Source organism: Haliotis rubra, unplaced genomic scaffold (genome assembly GCF_003918875.1).
Source record: "Haliotis rubra isolate DU_JTF1 unplaced genomic scaffold, ASM391887v1 Scf377, whole genome shotgun sequence".
Taxonomy (NCBI): Eukaryota; Metazoa; Mollusca; class Gastropoda; order Lepetellida; family Haliotidae; genus Haliotis; species Haliotis rubra.
Window position 1 is genome coordinate 404,985 of NW_025767054.1, and position 22,438 is coordinate 427,422.

Here is a 22,438-nt window from a genome sequence, read left to right on the forward strand (position 1 = left end):
TAACTGAAATGTGAGTATCTTGCCAAGGACGAACTTATGTCCTTTACGGAGCACTGGTAACTGCATATACAGATGGCGGGTCAGAATTGGTCTTCAGCATCCCATGCTTGTCGTAAGAGGCGACTAACGGGATCGGGTGGTCAGACTCGCTGACTTGGTTGACACGTTATTGTATCCCATCTAGATCGATGTTCATGCTATTGACCAATGGATTGTCTGGTCCAGACTCGATTATTTACAGACCGCCGGCATGTGTTATATTACGGCGTTAAACAAATAATGGTATGCACCGTTATCAACTACGCTGTAACAACTCGGCTCTCCCACTGACTGGTCATATGAACTTGAAGTTATACAATAGGTCCAACTGAGGGTTATGAATTCCACCAACCAAGTGTACTTTCAGAAACCCGGTGTCAGTCAAATGATAAGGCATACCCTTATAAACTGACGTGGATACAATGGAAACACTTGCTATAGTCATTCCTCTTCTAGCAGGTTTCCAGTCAAGGGGTATACGCTACGAATAGGTTTAACACCCCCTATAGCCCTATATCATGCTCAAGTCCTTGGATGATTGCTACTCACATCAGGGCTCTACTCTTTCAATATGGATTTGGCTTTGTGTGGATAAGCCAGGACATTGGGGATACAAAAGCTTTTATATATAGTTTTAAACAAAGATTACAAGACTGTCTGACTCAGAACTGGCACTTATCTCTTTCAGAATCTTCCAAATGCAATTATTACTCACAGTACAAGTCACTATTAAATGCTGAAAAATATCTGCTTTCACCTGAAATACCATTATACTATAAAATAGCCATTGCAAGATTTAGATGCAACAACTTCAGACTAGCCATAGAAACTGGGCGACACTTCAATACCCCACGTGAAGAAAGACTGTTCACCTGTTGCTATACTAATAATATATCTCTTATTGAGGATGAATATCATGTAATGATGGTCTGTGACAAGTACAGCCAAGAACGACAACTCTGCTTCCCTCATAACAGCTATCCACCGACACTCAACCACTTCATAAACCCGATGTCTACCGAAAACATAAAGACTATAAAACAAATCGGAAAATATCTCAGTAATGTATTAAAGCTACACAATTAACACCGCATTATTAACAGTTTTCAATGTAACTGTTATTATGCATGCATAAATCTTTACCCAAACTCTTATCTATATTGTATGGGCCTGAGGCCTTAAAAAATGGAATAAATTCTGTCTGTCTGTCTGTCTGTCTGTCTGTCTATAGCCCTGTCAACGGATGTTGATCTTTATCACTGGCCTCCACACCCGACTCATTACTGTTTCTTTGTCATTTAACGCCGCACTTAGCAGTATTCCAGCTATATGGAGGCGGTCTGTAAATAATAGAATCTGGACAAGGCAGTCTAGTGATCAGGAGCATCGATCTACTAAATTGGGATACGATGACATGTGTCAACCAAATCAGTGAATCTGATCACCCGATCCTGGTAGCCGCCTCTTACGACAAACGTGTAGCTGAAGACCAATTCTAACCGGGATGTTCACGGGTGGACTCATTACTACAAACAGCATGGGGGGTGAAGTTTAGAGCACACCCTCATTCTTCCGTATAATAAGATGAACCTATTCTCGTCTTGTCGCTGATACAAGAAACGTAACACCTTTTAAAAGGTTAACATACATTTACAAATACCTTATTTCAAAGAGTTGATGACAACATACTATAGACCTGGGCGGGATGTGTGTGTGTGTAATTCTGTATCTGTACATGCCGTATATGATTGCACCAAACATACTGAACAAAAACATGAACATGGGTGTTTGGGATATATATTTTTTGTAGTGAAGACATAGTACCTTTACACATTCATACAAACAAATCTCCGCATTTTTCATTATCCTTAATTTTGTGTTCAGTAACAAAATGACCGACAGAACTTGTGATGATTTTGTTACATGATTTATAAAGGATTTTCTGCCTCAGACCGTATTATCTACCGACCTCTGAATTTCTGAGTGCTGGTCAAACAACAAACAAACAAGACATGATTTATATTCTGTCCGAGAAAATTAGCACCTACCACAAATGGGTCTTGATTTACAGGAAACATCCCTATCTGTGATTGGGTTAGATAGAGTAGTATTGCAAATGTTTGTAATTGTACACTAACTCGTTTCTTATTGGCACAATAAACCAGAAGGAACATGGCACACATGGATTTGACCTTAAGTCATTATCTTTAGTTGTGTAGATACAGCGAATACTTCTATTGTTTCAGTAGAAGAAATCACTGGGGTGTGATAATCCCCTATAATCCCTTATTTTGTTCCCTGTGAAATAGTATCCGGGATCAAATACTACTACTGTTGACTTAGTGTTTGGGATAAAATACTACTACTTTTGACTCAATGTTTGTCTATATTTATTACTTATATAATATACTTATAATTATTTATTCATTTATACAACATATATCACATCATTTACTGATACATCTTGATACTGAACTTACAGCCCCTGTATACCAAGTACTGACCGCCGCATCCATTAGGAATGAAACCAGTGCTTACTTGAACGTTTGCCATAGTGCAATGGAGAAACAAGGAAATGTCCATACTTTATAGTGCTTGTCGTTGACATAGTTCACTCAATTATAATTCAATATGTAGCAAATGATATGAATATAGTTCACTTAGTTTATCTTGTGAAATAGGGTGAAATATGTTCACCGGTGGTCATGAGATTACACTGCTTAGCCCTGATTGGAGTGCTGGGTGAACTTATGTCACAGACAAAGGTACAATAATGATTTTATGAACGCTTCTTGTATCCTGTAAGGTTGCCTTTGTAAGTGTAGCAAGCTTCTGCAACAGTCTAACTGGGTATCCCTTTTGTTAATTGAGTTTGTCTCAACATTGCAATATTATTTATCAGGTACCTAAAATATGTTATACTACATCTGGGCATAGGAGGTTAACATATTCAGTTCAGAGTAGAACCAGGTTAACTACAGAAAACCACCCTAAAATTTGGAATTTGGAACCCTAAAATTGACATACATTCCCAAAGGAGATTTCTATTTAGTTCCCAAATGAATTTCCACATACAAATTCCTATCCACAATGATTCAAAGTGATTTTTTTTTTCTATAAATGTTACCTTCCATTCTGATATGACCCTTAAGCATCTGTTTCTGTCAGAGGCAGTTACCAGGATTTCAAAACTCTAACTAGATAATCAGAATGATTGAAGTGTCCTTAAAAACAAAAACAACAGAAGTCACTTTAAACAACAATGAGATATTATATTCACATGAAATACAAAATTTCTGCTAAAATGCACCACTTTTAATTGCTAAACTATCTCAGCAGAAGGGGATGTATAAAACACATGTAAAACAAATAGGACTAAAAGTGTATCCAAGAACGGACCCTTTCATACAGTTCTGGTACACTTGCTGTTCTTAATGTACATCAGGGGCAAAAGAATTTGAAATGGTGCATTATACAACAAAATCTGAATCAGCTGGTGATTGTTTTCTTTCGTCCATGAGTCATTGTTTGTGCATAATAGTCGCTAATTACTTACTCACTCTAAAACAGCACCTACATGCATAACACATCTCAAGAATCCAAACAAAAATAAATCTTTGGCTTATATTGGTTCCTGAAGATATAGCTATTAAGGAGATAGACTTTATTGCCGTTGAAGATTCAGCACCATGCAATCTGTAAATTATAAGGTAACAAATTTCACATTATGTTTCATGTGAGGTTTGATATGTTGATTATAATAATAATAATAATAATAATAATAATAATAAATGGATATTTCTTATGCGCCATAGTCCATCCAGAGCATGCTCAAAGCGCTACATATAAAAAGAGTCACTAGAGTTCAAGAGGAAGATATGACAATTCGTCAAAATGACCATGAGAATATTTCGCAGTTATAGGTTGTAGACCTTTGAAGAGAAAGGTTTTGAGTCCCGATTTGAATGCTTCTAAGGATGAAGCATTTTTTATGGGAGTAGGAAGACTGTTCCATAGGGTTGGTGCTGCAAATTTGAATGACCTATGGCCAAAGTGTTTGAGACGAACTTGGGGAACTGAGAGAAGATGTTGATTCTGAGAGCGGAGAGAACGGGCAGGCATATATGTTGACAACATCTCAGAGAGGTATGGAGGAGCTAGGCCGTGTTTGCAGCGGAAAACAAGAGTGCAGATCTTGAAATGAATTCTGGCTTCAACCGGCAGCCAATGCAGACTCTGGAGGATTGGGGTTATGTGAGTCCATTTGGATGTTTTAGTGACAAATTTTAGTGCTGATGTTGTCAAATTTTGATCAGTCCATAACTGAGTGAATGAGTGAGTATGGTTTTACACCGCTTTTAGCAATATTCCCGCAATATCACGGCGGGGGACACCAGAAATGGGCTTCACACATTATACCCATGTGGGGAATCGAACCCGGACGCTTTAACCACTAGGCTACCCCACCGCTCCATAACTGAAAATCATTTACAGGCTGGTACTTCATGACAGTGTAACAATGTAGGATTCTGTGACAGTGATGTATCGTATCCACCGGAATGGCACATAGGAGTGTTCCTGGTCATACACCCTCATGTAGCGGATCTGTAGGCCAGTGCACGTGTATCCCGACACCTCGTAGTCCACAATGAGGGGGCCAATCTCCTTCTTGTTTATCTTGTCTCCACCTTGACTGATCAACTGCAATGAAAAGACATTAAGTTTACGGGTTTGTTTTTTAATGTTTCAGTGAACAGTATTTAAGTTTTTATCACAGTATGTCACCTCAATGAATAGTCAGTAGTTATAAAGGTTTAGACATTTACCATTTTCTATGACAATGATCATTATAACATCATGAAAGTTATGTGTGGTTTCTTCTTCAGGAATGTCCACTTCCTGTTCGCTTATGATTTGTTTTTGTTTGTTGTTTAATGCTATAGTCAGCTTAATTCCAGCTATATGGCGCCGGTATATTAATAATCAAGTCTGGACCAGACAATTCAGTGACTGACATCATGAGCATCGATCTACACAACTGGGATACGATTAAACAAGTCAGCGGGCCTGACCACACGATCCTGTTAGTCGCTTGTCACTACAAGCAAGGTTTGCTGAAGACCAATTCTATCCCGTATCTTGATGGGTCACCTAGTCACGATATGGCTGAAATACTGCCGATGTGACTTAAAATTTTAACTCACTCACTCACAGGTCACCCCAAGATGTGAGTCTGGTTTTGCGATGTGGTGTGAGCAACTGACATGTCCATTTACACCTTCCTTTTCATGTGGGCTGCGTCATCCTTAACAATTTTGTAATCTTGTGTACAACCATAAAATGTCAAAATAGGTTGTACCTATGGCCCATTAAAGAATGTTCTCTGTAAGACACTACATCTTCACTTTCAGATGACAAGGAAGAGAATGAACATAATTAAAGGTTACATGATCAACTGGAGCTTGAGCTACCTGTGACTGCCTAATAGAACAGATTGAGCATTAGTGTGTTCGGGTGAGGTGTTAGAGGCAGAAAACTCCTCTGTTCCAAGTCGTTTCCATTCCATGGTCATAAGAACAAGAGAATGTGCATAATGTGAGATAGGATCGGTTTTAAAAATTGCGCTTCACACATTGTACCCATGTGTGGAATCTAACAATACCCTGAATTTTCCAATAGCTTCTGTGGCCCCTGGCAATTTCCTCATCTTCCAAGATATCACCCCCTCCTCTCTCCTCAAGTCTGCAGTCTGATTAGGCCCACTGAGGCTCTGGGACATGCTGGAATCACAAACTCAGTGTATCAAGATTGCAAAACACATGAACAAAGTAATGCTACAATACATTTTCTACAACTTTGTAGGATATTCATTACTTTTCAAAATCTTGGTCCTTAAAAATCTAGGGTTCCTTGTAGTCTTGGATCCTGATGATTGCCAAGGAACATACCATATCAAACAATGAACAGAGCTGCAGATAACTTTTGGGTCATTGAGTTATGTACTCGCTTGTGTTCATCTTAATTGGGTATCCTAATTTTCCTTTGAGTAACCAAATAAATTGTACCCACCTCACTCAAACGCAATTGGGTAATTTGCCATTTTCCATTAATTGTAAAAATATATTAAAGTTTAAATGTTGGTTTACGTGTTTGTTATTTATATTTGATCTGTTATATGAGAAACGATAAGAAAGACTGCAAGTTGCCAAGTCCAGGTGCTGAAATAGAAACTCTCAATATACCTCAGTTGTTTTATCTATTTTTGTTTGTACGCATGTAATATCAAATCTACTGAGTATTTACAAAAATTGAAGCGTACTTGTGCGCAATAGACTTAATAGGAATTGACTTTTCACATAAATATTTTCGTAATTTACGCAGATACGCAGCTTATCTGTACCTCTGAATGAATATTTATAGCGATGTGCTACAAGCAGTTGAGTGATGCTTCATTTGATCCACTGTGTAAGGAGATTTTATCACAAATCATTCATTTATATGACAATTAATTGCTTCTGTAATTGATTATAGTAATGAATCTTGGGGCCATTCAACATTCACATTCCTGAGAAAAATATTCTTGTAAGTGATTTGCCTGCACTGACAACTAATCAAACTATAGGATCTTGAGATCTATGTCTTACATACACTACTTAAAAAAGTAAAAGAACATTCACAATTGTTGCGACACCCACAGTCATGACAGATAAACAATGTTAATGCTAAAAATTTGGGACTTCTTAATTGAAAAGTGTATTTAAGTCATTGATATCAACAGTATAAAATGAAGCTATGAGCCGTTGCGTTTCTCATCTTCCCTGTATATGACTTTGAACCTCACCTTGTGACTGATTTTGGAATGTTTATCTTGACTGCTATGTACACAAATTGGCAGTTGGCAGGGACCTCACACTTGAGCCTCACAGTCATGTCAACATCTCTGGTGGAATAACAACATAAGCATTGTTAATGCACATCTAGGAACCAAAGTTATATCATAGAAACAACATGTTGATGTGTATCAATTTGAATCAGCTGACATCCAGATCATGAAATTATCTACATTGATGCAGAGTGAGTGAATGTGTAAGTGGGTGAGTATCTGAGTATAGTTTTATGAAGCTTTTAGCAGGGGTGGAAATAACTTTAAAATTAATAGTGTACTCCAGTACAGTGGCACATGTAAAATCACTTGCCCTGATAATTTTTCCACTATACCGTCCATTTTCTTGTTGATTTTTTTTAATAAACAACATAATTAACATTGGAAAGTCAACTGGACATCGGTACAGTGTGATATACAAATTTGCTTGCCCGACAGAAAAAAACACTGGACTCGGACGTCGGGCAATGGGTTATTTCCACCCCTGATTTTAGTAATATATGATGGGGGACACCAGATAAGTGAACCAGGCCTTCAACTTGACAAGTGTACACTTAAACCTGTTGGCTACAAAGTCAGCCCCTACAGAATTGAACTTCAATTCATGATGAAAAAATGTCAAAGGCAGTCTTGGCAGACCAAGTTAAGTGACCACTTTAAACTGTAGGCAAACCCACCCATACCCCCAAATGTCAAAAGGAGTTCTTGTTGTAACTATAGGTAAAACAATATCAGTCTCTAAGACTACAGCTACAGTATAAATCTTAAGGACCACATGTTCCCTCATGTAAATACTGGAGAAAAACAATATATAATTTAGAAATATAATGTTCATTTAACAGTTGTGTAAAAAGTATAAAAATGGTTTTAAATAGCCCATGATATACAGTCTGACAAAAATCCCAGACCCATTTCCTCCACAGTATTACATACATGTAGTTGGTCACTGGAACCTGAGTAAAACTTGTGTCAGCCTTACCTGCTACCTTTGATTTCGGACAGGAATGTCATCACTCTGAGAGGGACAGTTATAGGAAACTCCCCATTAGCACTGTATGTCATGATAGAGAACTGCAAGGGAAACACGGTGCTTTACCATTGGATCATTAACACTTAATTCGTACAGATCTGCCCAGCAAGGAATGATGAGTAGGCCTTTGAGAGTGGTGATGGGACAATATATGTTTTGCTGATGCCCACTCCAAATTTACACATCACGATTTATAATAGAAGCAGCCTGCTCCTCTCTCTTTTGCTGTGTTATAGATTAATTCACTTTAATAGCATCAATAACTTTAAGTCTATGGAACAATTCTTGCATGCTTTCTATCAACCGATTCCATAATGTTGGATGTGAATGCTTTTTTCATGTACAATTCCATGATCACATTTGCAAACACATTTGCAAACAGAAATCGTGGTTAAAGAAATCTGTGGCGACATGCATGCGTGTGTATGGGTTTAGTATGTTCTTAGATAGCTGGAATGTGCAAGCAAAACTTCAATACGCATGTAGCATGAAAAGAGTTAGTGAATTGACTCTTTAGCAATACTTCACCTATATCAATCACCAAATGTACCATATTTTCATGTGGAGAGTAGAAGCTTGGTCTTGATGAGACACTCTAAACACTACACAACAAACCACATTCATATGGACTCACATCTTGAACATTCTGGAGTTTACAGCAAACTTACCTATATCTCACCTCTCTGTTTGTGATGGTACACTTAACAACAAACCACATTCCTCAGGATCCTGTTACTGTCAAACTCATCAAGTTTGACACACTGGTGAAAATGACACCTGTCAAGCTGGACATTTTGTCCAAGACCTGCACAAATAAATGAAATAATTACTTAACTAATTGCCATATCTACTGAGCTAAATTTTACTGAAGTGGGGAAGATAATTTGCCATCTTGATTTTCTCCCTGTCAGTCTGATAAGTACTTTCAGTAAGAAAGAAAGTGCAAATGGTACAATAATGGAAGGGAAGTAACTCTTTAACAAATAATTACTTTGGATCAAATGGCCAAGTGGTTGACAGAACAAGTTGCAATATAGTAGTATATATACTGTAATGCATGCAGATAGAATTTACGCCTATAAGATGGTTAAGAACCAGGTGGTTTAATGATCCACATAAGTTGGACATTTCAATACAAATTCTTGCACTGTTGTCAAGCTTTACAAAGGTACAAGAATCTGTATCAAAACGTCGCACTCACAAAATCAAAGAGGTTGATATCCATAAAGTTTGTTGATATTGTACTTCCCAAATTCTAAAATGCCACTCAAAGAAGTGAGAGTAAAGGTGTTATTTTTAGCTTCTATGCTGAGCTTTTTCATTTGCTATTTTTGCATAAACATAGTAAATTCAGTTTTACAGCAAGTTTTTACCAGGCAAACAATTTATTAAAATCTAAATAGTTTAGACATTTAAATACTTACCTTACCATAGGTCTTAAGCATATTACCTCAAGCTCCGCTTAAAAGAGATCAGACAGTCGTTGATTCGCCATTCTCTAGAATGGCTGCCTCAAGTATCGACGAGTGTACAGGAACGGAAGTGACGTGATCTCCCCTCTCCGCGCAAGCGTGGTCTATCCAAAAATCACATTTACTGACCAGGTCCGAAGAGCCCAGAGAGGGGAGGAGCATCCAGCGTTGGGAGGGAGTTACCGCCCTATGGTAAGGTAAGTATTTAAATATCTAAAATATTTAGATTTTAATAAAGTTTTAACTTACCTTACCATAGGTCTTATGCATATGGATTCGACAGTAGGACGGCGGTGTCGGGCTCCAGAGGAGAAAAACAAGACCACATGCCAAGGGAAACCAAGGAAACTAACTGAATCGGCAGACTGTCGCAGGAAGAGACTGGAGCAAGAAACAGATAGTGACCCAAGGAAACCCTAAGGAAAACAATACACCCAGGGCGTAAGTTATCCTTAAGACCAGAAGGTAAGAAGAAGTAGTTACCTAATGGGCGGTAGGTCGGGTGAGTTGCTGGGCAACCACCAGTGGACCAAAGGATTGCAGATCTTCAACATCCCCGACGGCCAAATCCCACAGGTAGTGGCTAGCAAAGACAGTAGAGGACTTCCAGAAGCATCCCTCCATGATGGCTGGAACGGTGCAGTTCCTATGGAGAGCCATGGTGGACGCCAGGGCCCTAATCTTGTGCGGGTTATTGGCTGTAGGATGAGGCAGATCTAGTGCATCGTAGGCAGCCAGGATGGTCGTACGTAGCCAGAGCGCAATAGTATTCCTATTAACTTCACCTTTTGCCGCAGAAGAAAATGGGATGAACAGTCTCTTACGAGACTGCCTCCTGGATGATGATTTGGCAATATACATCTTAAGAGCCCTCACAGGACAAAGCAGCTGTTCCTCAGCATCGTGGGGTCCTAAAATAGAAGCCAATGGAGGAATGGAGAACATTCTGTCCGGTTGTCCTGGCAGCTGGTTCTTAGCCACGAAAATCCCAAAGCATGACCAAGCCCATCCCGTGACTGCTCAAAACGCACCCTGGTGACATCCAAAGCGTGGATCTCGCTGACTCTAGCCGCCGTGGCCAAGGCCAAGAGAAACGCTGTCTTTCTGGAGAGGTTCTCGAATGAAGCAGTGTCCAAAGGCTCGTAAGGTGGACCTCTCAGATGCCGGAGAATGATGTTAAGGTCCCAAGCAGAAGAATGAAACTTTGCCTCCTGGTCCTCCAGCTTGAAGGCTTTGAGTACGGCGATGAGCTCCGGCACCTTGGAAATCTTTTTGTCGCACTTGACCGCCAAAACAGAGTTAAGAGCTGATAAATAAGTTCCGATAGTGTTGCCCTTGAGATGCCGGGACTTCCGAAGGAAAAGAAGGAACTCTGCTATAAACTGAGGAGAAGCTTTCAGCGGGTCCTTTGACTTCTGTGCACAAAACTTCTCAAAGGAAGTCCACTTATCATCATAGAGTGATCTAGTGGAGACTCGATGAGCACGAGCAATAACCTTGGCTACACCTGTGGAGAAGCCCTTGGCCTTCAGTGCCTTGTGCAGATGATCAAGCCGTACAGATGAAATCGAGTCGGATCGGGATGCAGCTGTCGACTGTCGCGGATGCCTGAGCAGGTGAGGCCACTCTGGTAACTGTAGCGGACTTCTTTCGTGAGACAGCGCAGATCTGGGGAACCAGGTTCTGGTTGGTCACCTCTGACCAAAAGCAGATGAATTTGCTCTGTCTGCTTGACCTTTGCTATCACTTCTGGTGGTGGAAGGCGTATGCGCCCAGACCCTCCACGACAAGGACATGGCGTCGACTGCCCATGCTGCCGGATCTGGAATCGGAGACACGTACAACGGAAGCTTTGTTGAACTGAGTCGTAAACAGGTCGATCAGAGGGCGGCCGTGACTGTGACATTGAAGGTTGAAAGCTTCTGGATGTAGCATCTACTCTGGTTAGCGTCTGCTAGGGCGTTCTGGCTGTGATGCCATTGTTGTCCAGGAGACTGGCCAACAGGAAGGTCTGCTTCAACAACTGCTTGGACCTGGTTGTTCCCTGGTTGCGAATCAACCACACCACCGTAGAATTGGCTGACGCTATCAGGAGCCTGGTGTTCTATCAGAGGCTCCAGTGTGAACGCTAGAATTTGGAGCTCCAAGTTGTTGATATGCCAGCCTAGCTCGGCGAAGGACCACAGCCCTGAGGTGGTCTGGTTGTTGAGGTGTGCACCCCAACCCTGAAGAGATGCGTCTACGTAAAGTTTGTGATCGTTAACAAACTCTGTCAAGGAGACTCCTACGCAGATGATTGACTCTACAGTCCACCAGCGGAGGTAAGCGAGGAGATGCAGAGGCAGAAGGAACCTTGACTGGAGGTCATCCGCTTGGATGTAAGGCAAGAGGAAGCATTGTAACGTCCGGAGCATCAGACGACCTCTGAGCGTCAAGTCCTGGGCTGAGGTGAGGAGACCTAAGAATGACTGCCACTCCCTGAGTGTGAGCGGCTGGGACAGACCTTGGCTGGCGAAACTGACAATTTTCCTCCAGCGATCCTGTGGAATCCTGACAAGGTCGCAGTGAGTCAGGAACAAGCCTCCTATAAACGTCAGTTCCTGGGACGGCTCCAGGTGGGACTTGTCTGAGTTGATAATCCACCCCAGTTGCTCTAGGAGACGAATGGCAAAGTCCATCTGTTTGCGAAGCAACTGAGGGTCGAGATGGTTCATGAGGCAGTCATCTATATAAGGGTCGAAATCGATGCCCCTGAGATGGAGAAACCGGGTGATAGTCGAGGTTATCCGAGTAAAAATCCACGGGCCGTGGAAATTCCAAACGTAAGCACTTTCCACTGGTAGTGGGACCCGTTGAAAATAAACCTCAGGTACTTCCTGTGACGATGGTAAATGGACACATGCAGGTTGGCATCCTGGAGTTTGAGGCTGGCCAGCCATACCCTGGGCGCAAGCTTGGCACGAAGCTGTTCCAGGGACACCATCCGGAAGTGAGGCGGCTCCGAAAGGTAAAGGTGGTTGAAAACTGCCATGTTGTGAATCATGCGCATTTTCGCTGAGTCTTTCTTGGGAACCAAGAAGATGGGTAAGTAGAACCCGGGGACTGTTGGGGGTCTAGCACTGTCTCTATAGCTTCTTTGTCTAACAGAGTCTGAATGTTGTCTGCTAACAGTGACTGTTGGCCTGGAGCTTGTAACTGGTCTGAGAATGTTGGTCACAAATGGATCTTCTAGGACAGTCCAGTTGGGCCAGAAGATCCCCAGTCTCCCGCCTACTGGAGTAGGACGAACCGGCATGGCTGGGGGCGGGAGGTCCCAGTCGTGTTGGTTCCAAGCTTCAGCAACCTGAGTAGGGGCACTTCCCCCTACCCCTGCCAGGCGTCGAAGGAGGCGTCGGGGTCGGACCTGCCACAGACATGTCCTCTGCCGAAGGCGCTACAGACAGAGTCTCTTCTTGGGACTCTTCCTTTGAACTCTTCCTGCCAAGAGCAAGGCTCAAGGAACCCCATCCACCGAACAACAGTCGTCATGCCCAACGCCGTCCGAAGGTGTGCCAGTATATCATGTAACACCTTACCCTGCCATTGGAACAGGGTGGTAAGGTGCTCTGTCCTCGACGCATTATCTTCAGTTAAGTCCCAAGCTGCAGCCGAAGTTGCAGAGGCCAACGCCGAAACAGGCTTCAACAACCTCTTGAGCTCTGCATCAATAAGCCAACATGTTAGAGTCCTGCACTCGGTAAGAAGACAGTGGAGAACCCGATAAACGTTTGAGGGATTCATCATGAGCCGCGCTTCCATCAGCGAAATCCAGGCTATGTATCTTGTAGTCCCCTTGCATGACTTAGGAGCCTTAATAGTAGTATTGAGAGACAGTTTAGCAAAGTCGGCATCAAAAGAGGCCACCGCATCAACCGGGTAAGGCGGGAGGAGTAACTCGGGAGAAGTCCTAATAGCTCTCGGGTCATCAGAGCCTGAAGAGCCTGAAGAGGGAGAAGGACAATCTGGCAGCCTGTCGGCAATCCAGTCAAATACAGCAGATAGAGGGAGGTAAGTATCCCCATCATCTTCCTCTTATAACATCTCTTCATTATAACCGGGAGAAAAATAGTGCTCCTCAGCGTCCTCCCAGGACACGGTAGTAGCATTATACCGTTGGCCAGAAACAGCAGGCGTCGGGCACTCAGATGACAGTTGAGAAACAGCACTAAAGGTAACTGTAGGGGAACGTGGTCGTCGTAGCGAGCGGCGAAAAAGAGGCGACCTTGAACGGGACCGACATTAGCGCCTCCCACGAGTCGGCGACCTTGAACGCCTCTCCCTATCATTGGGACGTCTGGGAGAGCGAGACCTGGAATCAGACCGGCGACGGCAATGACTAGTATCAGAACTATGCTAGGGACTTTGAGAAGGATGGCGCTGTCGAGGAGACCTAGAGTGAGACAGTTTAGAACGTCGGGAGCGCTCGGCTTCCTGGCGCCGGGAACGCTCTTCCAATAACTGACGCTGAAGATCCTCCTCTCGAGACAACGTAGACACAGGAGCCTTCTTGGGGATACGGTAGTCTAACAACGGCGTTGGCATTGGGGGAGGCGTTGGGGGAGGCGCTGGTTGATGCACCAATCCAGCAACATCAGAACTAGGTGCCATAGCTGGCGGCGCTGGAACGGCGCTGGCTTGTGCTTCAACTGCTGCAGGCAAAAGGAGCGTCCTTAGAAGCTTCAGTACCTCCGGATGAGATAAGGCGTCCCGGCTGAGATAAGTCCACCAAGGCGTCAGATGGGCGCTGGGCGTCAGGCGTCAGCCTACTCGGCGCAGGTGTAGACGTCTGTTCAGCTAAAGGAGGGGAGCGTCCGTCCGGCATCCGTGGAAGAGAAGATCTGGGGCCCAACGACGAAGCAGGTGAAGACATCTTCCTCTTACGCTGCGACAATCGTTTCTTCTTGGCGGCGGTGTAAGCCTTGAAATCGGCGACAGATAACGGCGTACAAAAATGACAGCGCTCAGCAAGAGAACAGGCTACAGTAGCGCAGTCTGGACACCATGGGCCGGGATCATTGGCAGACTTCTGCACCTTGCAGATACAGAAAAACTGCCGGGTCATGCACACAATGGCTGTAACACACACAAAAAAAGTGAAACGTAAAAACTACGTAAACACACAGAAAAAAAAACCTGCAGAGAAAATGGAAACACTCCTGCAGCAAGAATGGGCACGCCCAAGCAGTCGGTAGCAGAGTAAACAACCAAGATGGCTGCCCCCACTGAGCCGAAAAGAGCGTGAAAAACAAGCACAAATTAGGCAACAATATCAAGAAATACAAGACCAAGCATGAACATTATGGTGAAAAAGACATAGGAGAATGCAAAACACCAAACATGCCCAATGAAGCGATACTTGCAACGTGGGAACACACCCCACACTGAAGTGAGACTTGAGGCAGCCAGGTAAGTGAAGTTTTAATTATGTTCTTCACCCACACAGAGAAGAATATAGGATATAAAAAGCATACATACCGAAAACAAACAAGAACTTAAATATAGAACAAACTTTATGGATAACAACTTCTTTTTTACCGCTGTCAGTTATGCGTTTGACAATTCTTGTACCGAATTGTATCGAAACGTACAAGACAACGGTACGAATAAAAAGAAGTTGTTATCCATAAAGTTTGTTCTATATTGTACTTCCCAACTTCTAAAAATGCCACTCAAAGAAGAACTTAAATATCTGAAAGAATCAGTAAGTAGCGAACTAGCGAAATCAAAAAACATCTGACAGACAGTACGCTTGAAGTAAAAGTGATTTTGGATAGACCGCGCTTGCGCGGAGAGGGCAGATCACGTCACTTCCGTTCCTGTACACTCGTCGATACTTGAGGCAGCCATTCTAGAGAATGGCGAATCAACGACTGTCTGATCTCTTTTAAAGTGGGGTTGAGGTAATATGCATAAGACCTATGGTAAGGTAAGTTAAAAATTTATGTTTCATAAGATATAAACATCACAAAAGACGGAGTGGAGACGCTGATCTACGGCGATCTACGTACCTTTCAACTGACCCTCCTGGTGCACAACCAGGTCATCGTTTAATGCTATTTTTATCAGGGGACTGCCAATCAAGAAGTTCTTCATGTTGACCGAACCATTAATCTCCATCCGACTCACAACTCCCTGAAATTATATCACATGCTTATACTGCTTTCTGGAACAGGCTTCAAAGAAAATCACCTTTTAACATTAATTTTAATCTTTAGAAAGACATTTTTGTCAATCAAGCCTGATTTTGGCTCAGCCAATGAATGTTGATGCTTCTTGCATTCATATGACAACACAACCTGCCAAGAGTTCTGGATGAGCTATATTTGACCATCAACACGATGGCTACGAAACAACAATCTATAAGAAAACCTGTTAGCATGGTCAGTGACTGGGGAATACTCACACTGGAGTCGACAACAGCTGTCAGCCTTTCAACAACATCAACAAACACTTCATTCCGCCGGTTCTCCTGAAATATAGATCGGACTGTTTAACATATACTTTACAAAAAAGTTCATTTATTCATCATTCAGACTAGTTCATTAGATGTATTTGGAAAAGTGCATTTTATTACTGTCGTCATAGTAGGTATGATTTGGTTGGCTGGTTTTTTTGTTTAATGCTGCACTCAGCAATATTCCCGCTATATGGCGGTGGTTGTACATAACCGAGTCTGGACCAGACTATCCAGTGATCAACATAATGAGCATCGATCTACACAATCGGGATACAATGACATGTGTTAATCAAGTCAGCGAGCCTGACCACCCAATCCTGTTGGTCGCCTTTTACAACAAGCATAGGTTGCAGAAGACCAATTCTAACCCGGATCATCACAGGTAGGTATGATGATAGTCAGCCAATGAATGAGAAACTGCTGGTATTAGAACTAGTTTTCTTCTAACTAATCGGAGCATCACTTACCTGACCGGGAAAGTAACAGTTTGAATGTGATTTTGAATGATTTAACCTTAAAATTGCATAACCTTGACACATGGGGTAGTCTAAATGACAATTCCATCGAAGTCATCGTCTGTTTCTTGCTTCAGTTAGAAATGGTAGAGACAATCCATAGCCCTTGAGAAATACTGCAATGTCAGCCATCCATTGAACATCCAAGAATGTCCTTTCATTCAGTTTTCAAATTTTGAATCAAGAATAGTCAAAATATTTGCATAATCTGGAATGTATGTCCCAAATTAGAGACTAGAGCAGTGTAGCTTGAGAAAGTTGCTTTCTAGCTGGCTGAACATCGACTTCTTGCTAGTCATTTCAATGGCATTCAAAAGTTTGTTCTGTGGTGACCTGTCCTCAGACTTTTCTTAATTGATAGTGGGAACAGGGTCTGATTTTGATGAGACTGATTATTCATGTGATGAACATGATGAAGTACAATCCAAACATAACACATGTATCTTGACAACACATTACTCATCAGATTATAAAAGTTTTGAAATATCATTGAAATAGTTTATTTGTGTGCTTAGCTCAAGTTTTATTACCTTTAATAATTATTATTTCAATACACAATGGAACTAATTAGAAAACTTTCAAGCTGCAATGTACATGGTCTACATGGTTTACTAATCAGGAATTCACATCTACCATTTCCATTAAAGCCTCATGAGTGTGTGAACAGTACGGCCAGTAGAGCTGTGATATATTTTTGAGTAACATTTGACTGTTATTCTACTGTGAATTTGGAAACTTCTTGTTTCTGTATGGTTCATCAAAGGTTAAATAACCACCGCTGACTAAAACAGATGATGAGATATAGGTACTTGCCATATCTGCTTGAGATCGGATTACTGGCTTGTTTGCTGCACTGAAGGGCACGACCCTGCTGTCAATTCCAAGCTGAAAGTAAAGTAATTGCATTCACTGTACAAAGGAAATCATAACAATATGTTCATGATTTAATTCATCTTATTAATCAGCTCTGCATGCATGAACTCAAGGCCTGGGAAGGGCAAGTAATTCATAGACATTGTAAATGGAGTGTTTTTCAATACAATGTATATAATCGGATATGAGAATACATGGTAACACTACTTTGAACTATGTTTCAGTAATTCAGGCATCACTATATAATTGTATTATAAATGGGGATCAGTCTAACAGCAATGGTTTAGTGCATAATATGACGCTGACTTATATATGTCAATGAGTGAGTGAGTGAATGAGTGAGTATGGTTTTACGCTGCTTTTAGCAATATTCCAGCAATATTACGGCGGGGGACACCAGAAATGGGCTTCACTCATTGTACCCATGTGGGGAATCGAACCCGGATCTTCAGCATGACGAGCGGACGCTTTAACCACTAGGCTACCACACCGCCCCTCTATGGCATTGAAGTGGGTCTGACTGATCAAGGATCACTTAATGAAATGGTATGGTGCTTTGTTTTGCTACACAGAACCACTCACAAGTCTAGCCGCCACATCTTCTTGTGCTGATCTGCTTGTTTCTATGACAACTGGTTCACTACTGATGTAAGGTTTCAACTTGTCCGTACTTGCAAGCTGAACAAACCCATAGTCCTAAAATGGAAAACTAAGTGTAGATGCACATAGACATACTAAACTATAATGGTAACTGAAAACTGAACTCAGGTACCCATTGACAGAGGTGTCAAATTAATGGCCTCATCAATAAAAATCTACATATAGATACCACAATTTATGCACCTCTGACATTCGAGTAGCACATACTTTATACACTAGTAATCAAAATCATATTTGCACTGAATGGTCAAGCTCATAGGCTTGGATAACTGGTGGTAAGGGTATGAAAAGATATATCTCAAACTGCCCAGCGGCTGACATTCATCCCATAGTCTGCAGAAAATGTCCCAGTTAAAAATGTCCTAAGTCATGTCAAGGTAGCTATAACATGTGATGGCTTGATCAAGGTGATTTATATTTCACTAATAACATAAACCTTAACAGATTAATTTTACATTATTGGATGACTGAACACAGTGTTTCAATACATTTCAGCCTTGCATATTTGGAATCTTATATATATCTCTAAGAATGACAAAAACACGAAACGATATAATGAACGCATTAAGTACATATCAGATATGTATCCGTTCGGCTAGGTAAGCACTGTTTTCCCTGTAATCATAACTGTATTGGTATTTATCATTTCCAGTATATATAAATATACAAACCAGCATTTCATCCAGTACTTCGTATAAAAGCAACAGGTTGCTTTTGATAGAATTTTCTGACACTGTTCCACAGAAGTCCTTGCAAACATGATATAATCTGAAACGACAGACAACAAGGCTCAAGGCAACATTGGTGACATCTCATGCAAGGACCAGCACATCAAGAGGGACATCCTATAGATGAGGAACACAGACATGGGAGTATTTAGGATACAGGGTACCTTTGTGGTATAAGGAACATGGAAAGGGGTGTCCTTATAGTATAAGGAGTGAGTAATTGGGTTTAATACCACTTTTAGCAATAATACAGCAATATCACAGCTTGGGACACCAGAAATATGCTTTACACATTATAAACAAGGTGGATAATCACACTTGGGCCTTTGGTGTGATGAGCGAACACTTTAAGCAAAAGGCCACTCTACAGGCCCCAGCTGCATAAGAATAGACACAGATGTATCCTAGAGAGATAAGGAATATAGGAAAGGGATTCCTTCAGGTAGAAGCTCTACACTTGTCTTCCATGGCCAAAACGCCTATAATTCAACTGTTGTGGTTGCTATTCAGGGATTCAAATTCTGAGTAGACTGCTTGACATTTGCTCTTTCAAATATTACCAAACGTAATTCAGAGGTTGTTAAATCAATACAAAAATTTGGTTCCTACCTGCTGAGTATTTCTATCACTGCAACTGGAGATAGTTCAGATGTTGATGTTGCAAAGAAAATTATGTTATTTCTCTGAATGTAGAAGTAAAAGACATTGTCATCCTTCTGCAAAACAATAAGACAAATCATTACATTGAATTCCAATCACATAAAAATGCATATAACTTAAGGGACTGTTAATAATTTATGGCTAGTGGGGGTGATAATGATTTTTATAGAGTGATGTTCCAGATATATGGCGGCGGTCTGTAAATAATCCAGTCTGGACCAGACAATCCAGTGATCAGCAGCACGAGCATCGATCTGCACAACTGGGAACCGATGACATGTGTCAACCAAGTCAGCGAGCCTGACCACCCGATCCCGTTAGTCGCCTCGTACTACAAGCATAGGTTACTGAAGTTCAATATTCTAACCCGGACCTTCACGGGTCTGATTTTTATAGAGAAGCATGTACAATGTCAAATAAAATTATGTGCAAAGTAAGCCCCCCCAAAAAAACAAACAAACAAAAAAACACGCCCCCACTCACCCACCCCTTAAAATCATCATCACCCCCCATAGCCATACATTATGAACAGTATGATGTGATTACATCGGCAAGCATAAGAAACTTTGATGTGCATCCCCAATACCATCTGTATCAGCTCTGATAAGTCTATCAGTTTATCGCAGGGATATCAGATGGCCACTATTCTGGCAATTTGACTAGTGAAAAATAAATGAACTAGAGCTTTTTACCATTATATTGTGATGTTACATAAGCATTCTCTCTGTAAATTGTGGATAGATAAGTCAAAATTTAGTTTAAAAAATATTTATATCAGTATATACAAAGCCATCTGTCATAACTTAATGGCTGATTAAGTACCACTACTTACAAAGTGAGGCTGTAGATTCCTACCATCCTGGTTAAGTTTCTTCACAAAGACATCAGTTGTGTTGCTTTTTATGTGATCCTTTCGATCTGTTTTTTTCATTAAGGTTCACAAGCTCATTACAGAGTTGCATATCTTTTCATATTTGATCACAATATCTCTCAGGCAGTATATAGACAGAATATATATCCTGTTTCAGGGACCCATGGACCAGGGCAATGTTAATTGGTTGGTTGGTTTGTTGTTTAACGCGGCACTCAGCAACATCCCAGCTAAATGGCGGCGGTCTGTAAATATTCGAGTCTGGGCCATACAATCCAGTGACTAATTTGATCTGTCCTAGCTTCATATCAAGCAGGTATGTGCCTGAAACTATTGCATAACGATAAGAGTTCCTTCTGTTCCCCCATCCCAAATAATATTTATAAATATAGTAAAATTATTAACAAAACTTAACACAACAATTACTAGAGAACACACAAAATGACTTAAAGTCCAACATTTAATTTAAGTTAGCATTGGCGGATCCAGTGTGTGTGTGTGTGTGTGTGTGTGTGTGTGTGTCAGTGTGTGTAACCAGAGGTCCCCCTTGAAAATCAGACTTAAGACCACATTGAAGATTTTTTTTTTGCGTTGACGGGGGGTTCAGGGGATTCGAACCACCTGAAAATACCCCCCTTCCCCTCCCCACCTTTCAAAATTCCTGGATCCGCCCATGAGTTAGGGTTAGGTTTAGGGTTGAGGGAACGGAAGGAACTCTTTCCCGCATAACAGTTATAAAACTATGTCAATGACTTCATGTCTTTCATCATGCCTCGGCCATACCTGGGGTTGACAGCATGAGCAACGATCAACAACGCTGTCATGTTCGCCTACTACTTCAACGATCTATAAACTGTTGTTGATAACACACTCTGTTTCACGTGAAAAGGATACATGTTTTCTTCAAAAGTGGCTCGTAAACTGGAGAAAGAACACATATTTCAGAAATCATGACAACCCCATACAAGGCAACCTCGTCTTGAATAACAAAAACATTTAATTTTACATATCGTTCGAGCACCTGTTTTCGTCTGCAGTCATCCGGGCATTTCATTCCGGAAATCTCGTCTGCAACGAGAATTCTCGAGATTGACGGCAAATGTTCCTGTACACTTACACGGAAAATACAACCATTTACTTCAGTTTTTATCCCGATCGGTGTAACGATTCCACGACATATCAGGTATTAAGAGTTTTTTCATTTCATGTTTAATCTTATTTTGCAGTTTGGAAGCGTATTGTTATAGACCGATCCTACCACACCGTTTTCTTTCACTGTCTCTCTCCACACGTTATCTGAAGTGGTGAACCTAACCTAAATCCTGTGATCCGATTATGTTGGATTTGTTCACTTGATGTCATATCGTTTGCTTTTTTTAACAGGTTCCTTTTTACTGAACAATCACGACATGCTAATTTTAACTGTCTTGAAGCATCTATCCATATGATTCTTGCAAGACCATGCCCAACAAGTAGTGATGCTGAAAACAAGGAACTGTGCTTGGCTAAAGATTCCTCTCTCAACATATTCCATTTAACAATAACAACAGCTCAGAGTTGTGCCAAGGATCATTCTAGTGAAACCTCTTACCTTTATCAATTGTTAAAATACATATGTGTATATAGGCCTAATTTGGTTAAAATAATCATTTAGCAATCTAGGTCCAGTGCCATATAGTGATAACGTTTAGAAACACTGTTAGGCGATATGCATATCCTTTTCCAATTCTGTTACTTTTACTTATTGCACCTACATATGATCACATTATGGACTTCGATTTTCAACTGGAACTGACAGCTTTATATGTGTGGACAATACAGGTTTTCAGTGATTACATGATGCATAGCAAGAGATACAATGTATCCAAGATATGCCATGTTTGCCATTATTTCCCAATGAAAACATACATTATAATCATACGTCTAGTAAGGCTGGAGTTATTAATTACTGTCACAACATTTGGCTGACAACAGATATATTGATCTGATTACCTGCTTGGCATGGTCAGGTGATAAGTGGTGAACATGGTGGAACAGATGTAGTACCGATAGACTCATCATGTTCATTTTGATTTAAGGACTGCGGTATACGTAACATTGTAATCTTTGCTGTGTCAGCACCATGATGAAAGTGCATGTACAGAAACTGTTTTAATACTTTTAAATGGAAACTGTTGTGAACTTTTGATTAAAGTAATGTTTGTATTGCTT

General features: G+C 41.2%; 2 protein-coding genes across 2 annotated transcripts in view; one reads left to right on the forward strand and one right to left on the reverse strand.

Moving 5' to 3' along the window:
* Positions 1-4,218: 4,218 nt before the first annotated feature.
* On the reverse strand, positions 4,219-21,403 carry LOC124286167 (AP-4 complex subunit mu-1-like). The gene is made up of 13 exons (XM_046722517.1): positions 21,122-21,403; positions 20,189-20,274; positions 19,306-19,412; positions 18,640-18,736; positions 17,891-18,004; positions 17,249-17,320; positions 15,867-15,932; positions 15,472-15,595; positions 8,666-8,757; positions 7,902-7,993; positions 6,881-6,979; positions 5,702-5,819; positions 4,219-4,740 (listed from the first exon to the last, which is right to left on the reverse strand). Exons 1-13 carry the CDS (start codon positions 21,279-21,281, stop codon positions 4,543-4,545), a joined length of 1,425 nt encoding a protein of 474 aa, XP_046578473.1. The 5' UTR covers positions 21,282-21,403; the 3' UTR covers positions 4,219-4,542.
* Positions 21,302-22,438, forward strand: part of LOC124286161 (RAC-gamma serine/threonine-protein kinase-like) — a 63,725-nt gene continuing 62,588 nt past the window's right edge. Inside the window, exon 1 of the mRNA XM_046722511.1 lies at positions 21,302-21,410. The gene's annotated coding sequence lies outside the window, so the exon portion shown is untranslated. The remainder of the gene's footprint in view (positions 21,411-22,438) is intronic.

Bases quoted from the DNA above. Each gene is read 5' to 3' on its own strand.
- LOC124286167 (XM_046722517.1), bottom strand. From the start codon at position 21,281: ATGAAATGCCCGGATGACTGCAGACGAAAACAGGTGCTCGAACGATAT. The intron at 15,933-17,248 runs GCAAGTACCTAT...TCTATATTTCAG, and splicing joins TCCGATCTCAAGCAGATATG to GAGAACCGGCGGAATGAAGT. The intron at 15,596-15,866 runs GTGAGTATTCCC...ATATAATTTCAG, and splicing joins CAGCTGTTGTCGACTCCAGT to GGAGTTGTGAGTCGGATGGA.